Source organism: Micropterus salmoides, unplaced genomic scaffold (assembly GCF_014851395.1).
Source record: "Micropterus salmoides isolate LMB-PRFRI ecotype aquatic unplaced genomic scaffold, ASM1485139v1 Ms_hic_scaffold_22, whole genome shotgun sequence".
Lineage (NCBI taxonomy): Eukaryota > Metazoa > Chordata > Actinopteri > Centrarchiformes > Centrarchidae > Micropterus > Micropterus salmoides.
In genome coordinates, this window is record NW_024041373.1 from 448,378 (window position 1) to 462,574 (window position 14,197).

The window sequence follows — 14,197 nt, forward strand, 5'->3', positions numbered from 1 at the left end:
ATCTCACTCTCATTATCTTTTCACTCAGTTACCTACTCATTTCTCACCGTGTAAATATTTAATTAAAAGCAATGGTAAAAAGCTAAAAACAAAGAAAAGAAAAACAGGACAGTAAAAGTTACAGTGCAGTGTAAGTTATCAATCTACTAGTTAAAGGCAGTGGTAAAAAGAAAAATCTTAAATATTTAATTAAAAGCTTAATGTTTGCTTTAAGCTTAAGATTAAAGTCTTACGTCTTAATTTAAAAAATCTGACAGTTTCAGCAGACATGTAGCATCAAATAACAAATTAAAACCAAACTTATCAGAAAAATGAACACTTACATAAATCAGCGTGGTAAGATGACAGAAAACACCTTTGGGAAACATATAGGCCAATTTGACGAGTAGACTTTTAGGATTTATTTTTTTTTGGTATGACCCATCCGCTGACCTACACTGCACCCAGCCACCAGGGGGCGATCAAGAGGTTTTGGCTTCACTTTCGGGGGCTGGCTGGTGACATGGTGACAGCCATCCGCACCATTTTAGAATGACAACAGAAAGAGCCAATCGCTGTCCGAGAAACAACAACGTTCACGAATGGACCAATGGTAGAGCGTAAGAGCGATCTGAGGAAACAGTTGCTGTTTAGTTAAGTTTAGGTGGGCTTATTTTGTTTTGGTTAGCTACCGGGTCTGGTCTTTTGTTAACAATGCGACAGTTAATGAGCAGTTTAGCAGGAAAGAAATATTAGTCTGTAACAGTTTTGGCTATGGGGTCACTGAAGTTCTTCGTTGGACAAGAAAATTCAGCGACGGCAGCCACAGTCGCAGAGGTAACAAGCCGAAGTCCTTTAACAGTTAGGAAGTTAGTTAAGCTAACGTTAGCAGGCTATGAATTGTCGGTCGATTTTTGAAAGCAACCTTCCACGTAGGCCAGTTTTCGTATTTTCCCCAACAGTCACTAACGTTAACTAAAGTTAGCAGTGCTGTTAAAATACCAAGGTACACAAGGCTAACATAGGTAACGTTAACGTTAGCAGGGATGGGCAATAGTACAGGTTTTAATTTCGGTTTAACAGCAAATGTTACGGAAGATAAACTGATATCCTAACGTAACTCCTGTCTGTGAACGGTATGAATGGCTGAACTATTACTCACGTTAAGCCAAAGACGTAACCTAAAGTAGCTAGTTACATGGAGCGTTTCGCACAAAGGTTTCAAACTATTACCCAGATTTTCAAGATTAATTGGATTAAGCAGTGTTTGTCTAAAGGCAATTGTCAATGGTTTTACATTCCTGTTTTGTTATTTGATAAGTGTGGTGGTCTAAAAGTTCTATTATCTTGTAATTATAAATGTACTAAACTGCCCTTCAAGCTCTCTAACGTCCATAGACAAGCTCTTGAAGCATGGAGAATAACGTTAGCTTTTAAACACAATAGCTTTCCACATTCATGCATATTATGCAACAACCAACGTGTGTTATTTAGAAACAAGTCCGGCTACATAAAAGAGTGGATCGATAAGGGTGTGACATTTATTCTAGACATGCTTAATGGTAGAGGCAAATTTTGTGAATATGAGGATTAATATGAGGTCCTTTGAATGATCTTTTTAATCGTATGTCTAAAAGTGACTTTCCCAAATCAGTTCCTATGAAAGTTAAACTTCCCGGAACCCTTGGCAGAGGATATCTGCTCAGACTCTAATAAATTCCTCATTCCAAATAAAATGAAATAAGTCCATATGAAAATTTTACATACTATCCCTGTAATAAATGGTTAAACAAGATTAAAACAGATTTTTCGCCTTTATGTTCTTTCTGTAAACTAGAAGTTGAATCTGTTAGTCATCCTTTCTTTAATTCTGGATAGAAGTTGCTTTATTAATTTTTCAGCGCATTAACACATTAATACCCATATAGAAGACAAGGTCCTGTTTCTAAATTGTAAAACTGACTCACAACCCATTAATAACTCTATAAAACTATCATGTCTTGTTGGTAAATTTCACATCAATAAGGCTCAAAACATCTGTCTTTCCATCTGTTCTGGATTGAATTACAATTCCTCTTTGATTCAGTCTCTAAATTATTATCAAACAAAAAAGACACAAACAAAAACACTTTATCACAATAATATTCACTAATAATTAGCAAATTACTTAATGAAAAAACTATTAATATATAAGCTCTAAATTACTTTATATGTCCCTAATACACTATGTTTTTTGTATTTTCTTTAATTTATTTTTTATTCATTGTGTTTTTCTTGTTGTTTATGTTTTACTGGTCTATACTTGTGTTTTATTTGTCCCTGTCTCCTTAGTCTTTATATTTTCTGTATTGCCTTGTCTATTAGTGTATATAATTTTCTTGTGATGTTGTTTATATTCACTGCTTGTTCATCTGATTGTGGTTAATAAAGTTTAAAAAAATAAAAAAATTTCGCCCAGAGGCCAGCGGTGAATATACCAGATATATGAGATATACATTTTAATGAAATGTTAGTGACAACTGTAGTCACTGGTGATATTTCTTTCGTATTTGGACTATGGAATAAAGGCTAAAGCGTTAAAGAAGTCTTGGCACGTGAGCTGTTCAGGGCAATATAAACAGACCTACTGCATCTGCTGTCACAGTATCAGAATTTGTGACCATAGCTAAATATATTTGGTTGCAAATGTATTAAAAAGAAAAGATAGATATCTATCTGACATCTGTAAATACAGTATGTGACCCTGGTGAATACGTGTGTACTGGCAATATAGCTGGCATTCTTAATCAGGTCACAGGTTATAGTGTAAAAAAACAGTAAATACCAGGATTTATTCCTTGTGGTGGTAGCATTAGTTGGGTCAAACCCATGCTGATGGTTCTGGTTGTGAAATGGGACAAGTAGGTCTGTAAGCACTAGCTGCAAATCTGGAAAAGTGACACACTGGAATCTGATCACACTGACTGGTTAGCTGTATTACATGTGAAAAAGACAGGGATCTAACAAAGTGTGTCATTGCTTGTAGAGTATTCGAGCTGCTGCAGATAGAAATGGCAGTTTAACGTGTCAGCACACCAACAGTAGCTGCTGGCTGTGTTCCGTAGTTCCCGCAAGGTCACTGTGATATCTGATTCCAGAGGCTCTGCTCATTTGGATCCAGACTGTTTCTTGACCGCTTAAGTCAAGTTTGTTTTCTTCAGCAAGAGAAGTAACAATATGGAAAACAAAGACATTAGTTTAGAGCTGAAGAGTTAATTGATTAGTTGATCCACAGAAAATTAGTAAACTACTATTTAGTAAACCAGTTAATAATCCCGTAGGAGAGACTACATTTTATATATACCTTGTCCTTGATATTTAACAGCTTATAGTAAAGGTAAATGTAGTAAAATGTGATGCAGGATCATGTTGGGGTTAGCCTTTTTAAGCCCAGCACTATGTGTGTGACAGAAGGCCTTTCTCATTTCTCAGTCTGCAACTCCTCGCCTCTCGTCTTAGTCTCTCCCACCCAAGATGCCTTGGCCTCAGGATTTCATTTTAAAGCGACGTCAATTAAATATGACGTCTGTCATCATCTGTTCATTGCTCTGTTATTCTGGCTGCGCACTAGAGGATCACTGGGCTGATTTGGGGTCCGATTCGCCTCTCTCAACAATTGCCGGGGCGTTCCCAAGCCGAAACAACATGTTGTGAACTTCCGCTCATGCTATAAAATGTATAAACCATCTTCTCAGCCATGAGCCCAGTGTAGGTATCTCACGGTATCTACTTCTGTTGGATGATATATTGTCCCATAAATAATTATGATAAACAATATTATTGTTATTTTAGGACCATTTTATGCCACTTAATGATAATATAATAGCATAATAATGCAAGTACACCCTTTCAAAGAGCAACAGACTTTTTTTATTCTGAAGAATAAAACAACAATAAGACATTTTAATTGAAATGTCCAAAAAAAAATAATATCCCAAATAAATTAAACAAAAAAAAATAAAACCTCACCACCAAAACATAACTAATAGTGACTCTCAGGCTCTATTAACAAAAACACAGGGGTCCATTGTATGGAAACATTGCCACTATTTGTTGCCACTGTTTTCAAACAAAGTTGACAGACTGGCTCGTTGACATTAATTGGCTCTCTTCTCTCATTCGGCTTAAAGCCAGAATGTTTCCACACCTGAGCTGTGGAATGTGGCTTGGAAACAAAGTCCATTTGGACTCAGCCTAATCTTACAAACTTTCTGGCTGGAGTTATACAGTGTTCGGGGGGGGGAAAAGAAGCAATTAATACACCTAATGACCTCGAGTAACACGTTGTCTTCACCTGTCGCTGTCTGCTCTCTGTGTGGCCTCCGAAACAGAGAGCAGACGAGAGGACAGAAGCAGCACGATAACAAACACACATGTAAACACTAGGTGTGTGGAAAATAATTGATTTTTAGATGCATCGCGATGCAGACTCGGACGATTCAAAATCAATTCACAAATGTCAAAAATGGATTATCTCGTGGCTAATTGATAACGTAATGTTGATTGAACGAAAAAGGCTGAACTCGGAAAGTAATAACGCTGTAATAATGCTATGTAACGTTAGCTACATTTATATGAAGTAACATTAAATAGCTGCATTTCATTACTACCTACTTACTTGGATTGTTACAAATACGTTGCTTTGAAAGTAGCAACTAGTCACACAGTGAGAAAAATACATCTTTATCCTGTTCGTCACATCGTAGCCTCATAATCGTAATGAGGTGCCTGGAGATTCCCACCCCTAGAGGTGATGCATCGAGATATCATTGACCTGATAATCGTAATCGAATCGTGAGACCCGTGAAGATGCACACCCGTAGTAAACACAATGGGCGATATCGAGGTCAGCAAATGTGATCGAGGTCATGTCCATAAATCGTACGATTAGTTGATAATGACGTTATTGTGACAGGCATAGCTCATCAGTTCATCCACAGTTTCTGTGCAAAACACAGCACACAGAAGTGCTACTACCTGCCGACGACAGTCCGCCTCCATGTTTGCTTTGTCTGAAGCTTGATCAGCAAGTTTCTGTGAGATCCCAAGTCCCTAAAAACGGCACTCTGAAATTATTCAGTATAAACACAAAGTGTTTTGTTCTGCATCTTGACTGAATCGTCTCGTGTCTGCGTTCTGAAGATTAAAATAGAAAAAATCTGTAGGTATTCTGTGATATGCCATGTTTTAAAGTGGAACTAAAAAATCTTTTAGTGTACTCCAGGCATTACAGCCTGCCACTATGATCTCTGTCAGATGAGCAGATCAACAGTCAGCACCAATACATAAAGGCTACAGATCAGATCTTTTTTTTTTCATTTATTTATTTAGAGAAACAGGGACAACGTACAATAAACATTAACCTCAAAGGGGAAGATGCATTGTACCGGGTTTTAGCTCAAGAGCTAATTTTCACCCGTATTCCCTGGGCAGGCTGATGTTAAGTTAAGATACATAAAAAACATACATGAATAATAAGATTTACAATGACAAAATAAAAATGTACAATCAACAATTGACAATCTTCACAATCCACACACATTGCACTGTTCTTAAAAAAAACAAACATTACCTCCGCTCCTCTTGTCAGCACATGTCACGTAGATGTCCTTTGATGGTTGAGAAAAGGAAGGTAGCAAAGCGTTGAGTGTTACCGTGCTCGCACAGTGTGCACGTGAAAATGATTGACGTTAGTGATATTAATAATTGTGTGAAATCTTAGTAACAGTGGTCATAATTCAGCAGCGGCGATGCGCCAAATTTGGGGAACCATATCTCTGGTATGTGCATGTCAACATTACCTCAATGAACATTTAGATAATCTATTTTTTTTACATCTGTTAATTTAAAAAAGTGAACCCAGCTTTAACAGTTGAGCATATTTACAATAAAAACCTTGTTAGTGAACTATGAGGGCAAAAAAACCCACAAAAAAACCAAACAACAACCTAAAACAAAATAATTGTTCATTAATCATAATCGAGGTAAAATGTTCAATTAATTGTGATTATGATTTTAGGCCAAATCGTCCAGCCATAATTTCACCCACACCCTCATCCCTTATTCACAGTGTTTATTGTTATGACCCAGCCTGCCCATCCACACACCACATTCAACAATAAAAACATCAGTAAGTTAAATGTCATTCAGGAATGCGGTTAGAACTGTGCCTTATAAGGCGCTACACAAACAATGAAGGGCAGTGTTTTTTTGCCCAGCAGCCTGGTATAGAGTATAATGACCTGGATACCATATTGTGCCAGACAGATTTTCCTTTAACAAGAGAGTATTAATATACTCCTTTGTCTGTTTTATTATTTATTTAATTATGTATTGATTTGTCACCGGGCCGGACAGGGGGGCAGACACGGGGATGGGGGGGCACAAACAGACAGCACAGAGAAAGACAAGACCTGCAAGAGAAGGGGGATGGAAGGTGGGGACAACAGGAAAAAGCTGTGGGAAACACCAATTGCAGAAAGCAACGAAACCTGCAATAGAACAGAGAGGGGGGCTTGGGGAGGAGAAAAACAACAACAAACAATAATAATAATAGTAAAAGACAACCAGCCGAACAGCAGCAATAAACAGCTGACATAGTAAGACAACTAAGAGAAAAATGAAAACAAGAAACAGTCAAACACACTAAATAAGCAACACAACACAGCCACAGAGCTGGAATAATAATTAATTTAAATAAGTAACTGAAAGAAAGGCATCAGGAATAATTCTACCAGGGACAACCTAAATTTGTTTGTGTCTATGTGTGAGACTGTGTGTGTCTGTGTGCGTGTGGGTGAATGTGTCTGTATGTGTGTGTGTGTACATGTGTGCGCGCATAAGCCTGTTAAAGAATGTAGGTGTTAGTGAGAGTCGGATGCCACGACTGTGCCACACCTACCCCAGCAACAGGCAGGCAAGAACCCCAGTAGCCAATAGGGGTGGGAGAAAGAAAAAATAAATAAATAAGGCAGAGTTCAGAAGGGCACACATTTGTCTTGCTTCCGCCATGGGCTGAATATTCCAGCTGCATTGGTGTGCTGAGATCGATTTCTGGGTCACAGGCACAAGGAGGGAGTAGCAAGGAGATGAAGAGGCACCTAATAGAGGAATAAGAAGAGCCCGGGATTGTATGTTTGTGTTTTTACAGGCCAAGTTGGTGTGCCAGGGAGTAAACAACCAGAGCTACATCTGTGAGTCGGGTCACTGCTGTGGAGAGACACAGTGCTGCAGCTACTACTATGAACTGTGGTGTGAGTAACCCACCTCTTCTTTATTCACATCTATTCTTTATTGTTTGAATGGTTCCTCTTCATCTACAACATATATGATAATTAATTACACTTCCAGTATTTAGAGTTTCAACAGCTTGTTGCACTGACCAACGTGCAACAAGCACGATGTAGCTTCATTTTTCAGCCCCGGAGTTTGCTGCTTGCCCCAAAGGACACAGGTGTGTGGTTGAGCGAGCGAGAGAGGCAGAGTGATGGTGAATGCAAGCAGTGAATAAAGGCTGCGGCCTAAGACCAAAGGAAAACGCCTGCATGTTTTTACCCAAGCGGGAACCTCTGGGTCTGAAAAGGGAGGAGAATGCGGAAAGCCCTAAACCTGTATTCTATCGAAGGGCCGGCAAGGGGCGTCCTGTGGTCTGGTTCAATTAGAAATAATGGCAAAATGACCCTTCTTCTCACTGATGTAACACTTTCATATTGAGTTTATGGTCTCAGTTGCTTCTTTAATACAGCAGGAGGTTCATTTAGTAAATTATGGCCCAATTTAGAGGAAAATAGACCATTTATAAAGCAGAGTATACTTTTGGGCGGAACTCTCTTGTGATTGATAAGTCAACCATGGCAACCTGTCAATCAGGCTTGAGTGACTCGTACCCATAGCACTGTGTAAATTTAACCAGCGCCGTTGAAAAAGCTTATTAGGAGTTGGCTGTTGACTTTCTCTGGTGAGTACATTTAGTTTTAAACCTCTTGTTCGCTAGACAAAGTTATCAGCGCTGTTAAAATGACAGTTAATGTGAATTACAGACGCACCTTGTTAAGCAAGCTAGCCAGCTCCACACACGGCCGTTGGCTCCACAGTCTCATCCAAATATGGTCACGTCCGGTGCCGCAGATTGCAAAAAATCAATATTGTGGCGGCCAAACTGCCAAACTCGAGGCTGTCCACAAACCAGCGGGTGACGTCACGATGACTACGTTAACTTCTTTAATACAGTCTGTGTTTTTACCCAACTGCTGTACAAGTGTTGCAATGACAATCAGCTTCACCTACATTGAGGGGAAAGGCCTACTATACCTGTAGTGGTAATACGCCAACGCCGTTGTGTCTGCTTCCAGAAAGCCTGCGTGCGGTCTAGCACCACACACTGGGGCAGCAATATGCTGGCAGTGTGTGGTAAAGTGTAAAAAGGCAAAGTCTGCATATTGACGGCTCTACTTTACTGCTCTTCTTGACGGCAGTATTGCAGGATCTTTGTGTGAAAGGGTTGGTGTTTGATAAAGGTCAGGAGTGGTACCAGTTAGGCGAGTGGTGTCTAATCTCTCACTCACCATCTGCACTTTTTGCACTGTTTGTGCTCCTGCTTGGCTGCCTTTTAGTGTTTTTCGCTGATATTTAATGTGAAGTTTGGCTTATTTTGTCAATGAAACATATTTAAAATTTTAAAAAGTGTTCATACTCATCAGAAAATATAATTTTATTTGCCAGTACAGAAACTCAAAATTTGACAGTGACATTAAAAATACTTTGCCCCATTTTTTTCAGCATATATATTAAGTGTGTTTTGATACATGTACTATGGGCTCCCTGCAGGGTTCTGGTTGGTGTGGACTCTGATCATTATCCTGACATGCGGCTGTATTTGTCACCACTGGCGCTCCAAGCAGCGATTCCAGCAGCAGCGCCGGCAGAACGAGATCAACCTCATCGCCTACAGAGAGGCTCACAACAACTTTCACCTACCACTCTATCTCAGTAAGGAATCCCAACATGTACCTGTCTGACATTCTGCCGCCTCTGCACAATTCACACAGTTAGTCTCCATCTCTCAGACACATCTGCACATCATAAATGTTTGTAAATAGAAAGGGAAGTAAAAGATTCTAGCTGTCTGAGCAACACATTGTCAATCTGAACTGCCATCCACTGAGCTGCTGACAAGTGGAACTCATAGAACCAGTAGAATGTGCACTATTAAGATTGACGCTGATCCAGTATGGGAGTAAATCCATGAATGATATCAATATCATTGTAAATACACAGACTACAAGTCAGAAATATATAATACACTTTGTAAACACACAAAGATCTACAAATACAGAAGATTCAAAATCCACAAACACATCATGATCCACAAATTTGTGTCAATACTCTGAAAACACATGCAAAACAATCTACAAATAGAATGTGACCCACACACGCAGACAATTTTCTATTTATTCAGATTTTCATTTCATTATGTGTATGTGCATTTTTCACTGTTTCAACAATCACAAAGTCTGGTTTGGTCGAAATAAACCCTTAATTAGTTAGATGTGAAAAGGCAGCAACGTTATCCTTCAGGATAAATGCACCCGTCAAAGTAGCTTACGTCACTAACAGCCCAACATGACAACATTATGGAAAGGATCCTTTTCCACTGTTCCAACAATGACAACTCTGGTTTAGTAGAAATAAATCCTTAATTAATGATGTTAGATGAGAAATAAACAGCCGTTGTATTGCTCTCCTCAAAGCCAGTGGCTTCACAGCGAGGGACTCACATACACTAACATGTACACGTAAGCCAGACTGGCTACCAAAACAAAGCACAGAGAAACTCAGACGACAAGACACACAGAAGGAGTGTGACGTTACTCTCTGTTTAGGACTCCACTATATCTTTACAGGGCAACTAGTTGTTTGCTGCTAAATTAATGTTCAGAATGATCTCGTATACAGAACCTTTAAGGCCCTGTTTGGTTTGGCATCGCTTAATATGTCAGAGCTGCTCTCCTCTAATGACCAAACATGCTGTCTGAGGTCCTCAGGCAAAACTGTGCTCCAAAGTCATGGCTAAAAAAGGTGCATTTGCTGTAAGAGCCCCCTGCTCGGGGAGATCAGGCGTGCTGATTGCTGCCACATTTTAAATCACTCCTCAAAACACACTTGTATAAAGCTGCTTCCAAGTCTCGATTCTGATGCTTTATCTTGCTGTTTTGGTTTTTCCCTATTTATTCGTTCATTTTCCAGGGTCCAGGCTGGCTGTGATGTTGTTCTTTATGTGCTGAAGGACCAGTTTGTCACTTCAGCAGAATGGGGGTGAATCGCTCCGCATTTGCTTTTTACCGTTACATGCTTTCTTCCAGGCTAAATCAACACTTTGTCATAACACCGGTGGTACACAGGATAGTTTACCACCACATGACTTTTTATGTTGACTGTTTTCACTCGACATCATCTGATTCTCTTTGGCCTGACAGGCTTCATCACATAAACCATTATTGTTGTTTTTATCCTTACGTGGAGTTTATGTACGAGTCTATGTTGTGCTGTTGAGCTGGCCGTTTTATGGTGTTAGTGGACTGCATTTAGTTAGCTGCGTTGTTGTCGCTGTAGTCTCAAAGAGACTCGTTAGCACGCACAGGGCTACATCCTGACTCGGTAGCTGTTCCACGCAACAGAGAAAACAGGCGTGTGCTTCATTTCTGAGTGAAGTTAGAGCCTATTGACAAAAAGGCAGCAAAAATTTGATTTGAGTGAAGTAAAGTGATTTCATTGAAATACTACATGTAGCCCCTTAAGATATGTTATGTTAGATAGCAGATATGTTAGCTAACAGTTGCTTGTACACATCTAGCAGACACAGAGCAACATCATCATTAATTTGGAGTCGTGTTGGTCTCCACCAAGTCCTGAAGAAAATATCTCCCTCTTTAGCTGCCAAATGCTCCACTATGTTCACCAGCTCCTTCACCAGGTTGATGAGTTTGCTTGCTGGAAAACCAAAACAATGAGCTAAAAGAGATCAGTGTGCCTGACTGGGAATGACTGACATACTCTGTATTGTGTTATTCTCCAGGATTCTTACCCACCTATCTGCTACCGGCCTACGATGAAGTAGCTGACCGCCCAGTCACGCCTCCTCCCCCCTACACCCCTCTTCAGTCAGCACCTCCCCCCACAGACCCCCCTGAGGAATCTCCATGCCCCAACTCGGCTGTTTCCGTCCCTAGTGATGTTGATGCAGCGCTCCATGCTACTCCAGAGGTCATGCAGACCCACCTTGAAAGCGCTTACAACCCCAACAAGGACTCAACGCCGGGCAGGTACCGGCGCTTCACAGGAGATTCTGGGATTGAAGTGTGTGATTGCCAGGAGCTGTGGGATCAACACGGCTTTTTAGAAAGAGAAGAAGAGGAAGCGGGAGCGGAGCAAATGGAGGAGCCATGTGAGCCCTGTGTTCCCCAGACCTTTGATCACAGTCATATTAGTGATGCAGTCATTCATGAAAACACAGATGGACAACAGAGTGGATACAGAGGCAAAGTCTCGTAGGTAATCCAGAATAATGTCTTAATATCTGCAGTCCTGGAAAAAAAACTGCGGCAAATGCAATTTTATACCTTTGGAGCTCAGGGTTTTGGTCTGTTTGTACATGTGTAACTGTGTGTGACAGGCCTGGAGACAAATGAAAGGTATGACTAAATACTTCAACAATGTACAAAAATTGAAAGCTACTATTATGAAGAGAAAGTATGTTTTTAGCCAAATTCCTCGCCTCGTCATTTTCAAGTTAAAATTTAGACAGTTGCTACTCATGTTGATGAGCTGTCTGCTTTGAAAATTTCTCCTGTCATGAGGCAGCACTGATATTTGTGTTTTTTCATGTTTACTTACACCGTGTCCTAACTGAATATGACACGAGCGAGTTTGATTGCACTGTTGGAAAGCCCTAACTGGACGCGAGAGACGTGGTGTGCCTTTGTATTTCTTCCTGTCGCTCGCGTTCCCGTCGCGCTGCATGGGCGAGAAATGGTTGCTCAATGAAGTTGAAATGAGTTATCTATGCAGTGGTGGCAGCTGGCTGGAGGGTGATTGCCATGAATCTGAAGGAACGCAGCATGTTCAATGTGTCACGCTCTCCCAGCGACAATGACACCCCCAGATACAGCTGGTAGCAACGTCTCACACTCAGGTACAAAACACAGGTGAGCTGGCATTCACCTTTTATAGTGAAGTGAAATTAATGTCACAGAGCGGTGACAAGATTTGTGGCAAAGGGGTTGGAATCAGAACCCAAATTCGATATGAACCGGATTTGATAAATAGAATCGGATTCAGAATCAGAATTGATCCAACTGAATTTAGATACCAACCCCAAATAGAGACACTGTTTCTAAACAACGTCATTTGTTCTTGGTTCGTTCTTATATGCTGATATTGATAAACTGCATCAGTAATGAGCTTAAATCAGCCTGCTGAGCTAGTGGTAGCTATCTCTTTAATATCTCAGGTTGTAGTTGTCCATGTAGGGCTTTGTAGAAAACTCTGAACTGCAGCTGAGCTGATGACAGAGCCATTGCAAAGATGCATTTTGTAACCTTTAAGGACAATTGTCTTATGATTGGAAGTTATTATCATATTGATTCTGACCATTTAAACATGCTTGCTCTGATCAAAAGTATTTAAAATCAAGTCAATTCAAGAAATGCACTGGGTGTGAACTTACAGGGCTGTCACTTTGTCTGAGTGACAAACTACAGGATCACTCGGAGTGCAAACCAAAGCCAAAGCCTTCCAGCAGCTAGCTGGAAGCAGTCTGTGCAATAAAGCAGATTACACTGTTTAACCCTATTGCAGTAAGGCATTCCCCTTCTATTCTGAGAATAACTCATATCAGGGTTGATATATCCATCTAGAAAAACAGTGAAACAGGTGAAATAGGGAACTTACTGAATTTTGACAAGAGCTAATTGAAAAAGATGTCGGAACAACAAAGGCGGTGTCATCTCTGTGGAGGGTTGTTTTCCAAATTTTAGAAAAAGCACCAGTTAGTCAAGTGTGACACTACAGGGCTTCCTGCCCTTCCAGAGCACCGGCTTTGTTCTTAACAGCCTTTTGGTATCGTCAACCAGGACAGGTGTGAACTGACGAGCCAATCAACATTTTTGAAAAACAAAGTATGAAGACAGTAAATGTGCCTACATTTCTAGTGAGGGAAAACGAGTACATGCAGAATGTTGCAAGAAAACTCCTATTGTGCTGAAATGTTCTTTATAAAGTCTTTAAAAACCACGAGCATGTTTGTACACTGCTCCAGTTCTTTAGTAAATGATGAGTTTTCAGCGCCCTGTTGATGATCATTAGACCTTGCTTGAGTCTTCAGTCACCTGTCACACTGATGTTACATGAGGCATTCTTTTCTGATACCATAGTGCCATAATGTGTAGCCTTTGAGTAGAGAATATTTAGGTGAACTTAATTAAAGCTGTGGAGTCTCTTTGTCTAAGAGTTGATATCTGAGTAACCCTTCAGTGTACTCAATGATACATTCTTTGTCATTTAATTAATGCCATATTATGCAGAATTTGTGTTCCTTGTAGTTTGCCAAAAGGTTCTGCACACACCTACACACATCTTAAAATCTTACCATCCGTGTGTTTATTCTTCTAGGACACACTACAGGTTTGTGTTGGATGTAATCCATAAGTGTGTGTATACACAGGGAATGAGTGACCGTGGTGCAGCCCTTTATACACTCCGTGTAGACATGTCTGGCTGTTGGGAGGCTGACAATAAAACCCAAACCTTACACTGCACTGGGGGAACTTTCTCCAGTTGAGTCAGTCGAGAACTTTTCCACATATGTAGCATTGAATTGTGGTGTGCAGCACCAGGTGCTTCACTATATGTAGATTTGTATGCTCTTTATTAAATATTTTTCTGTCCATTTTGTATAAATATGGTTATTAAAAGTTATGGAGAACACATGGCCACATTGTCTTTTTTCTGTGAGACTTAAAATGATGAAATATGATGATTTAATACAAATGTAATTTTTGAAAATGATATATCATTACTATACACTACATTTGTGGCTTTCCTGATGAAGACCCTGCAGGTCGAAACGTTGCACTAATAAAAACTAAATAAAAGGAGCTTTGAAACTGTGTGTGTGGACAGC

The 14,197-nt window shown here is 40.0% G+C and overlaps 1 protein-coding gene across 1 annotated transcript; it reads left to right on the forward strand.

The window, feature by feature from the left end:
- The first annotated feature begins 622 nt into the window (after nt 1-622).
- On the forward strand, nt 623-14,185 carry wbp1la (WW domain binding protein 1-like a). Its single transcript, XM_038737863.1, has 4 exons — nt 623-816; nt 7,169-7,271; nt 8,845-9,006; nt 11,093-14,185. Exons 1-4 carry the CDS (start codon nt 754-756, stop codon nt 11,566-11,568), a joined length of 804 nt encoding a protein of 267 aa, XP_038593791.1. The 5' UTR covers nt 623-753; the 3' UTR covers nt 11,569-14,185.
- The last annotated feature ends 12 nt before the right edge of the window (nt 14,186-14,197 follow it).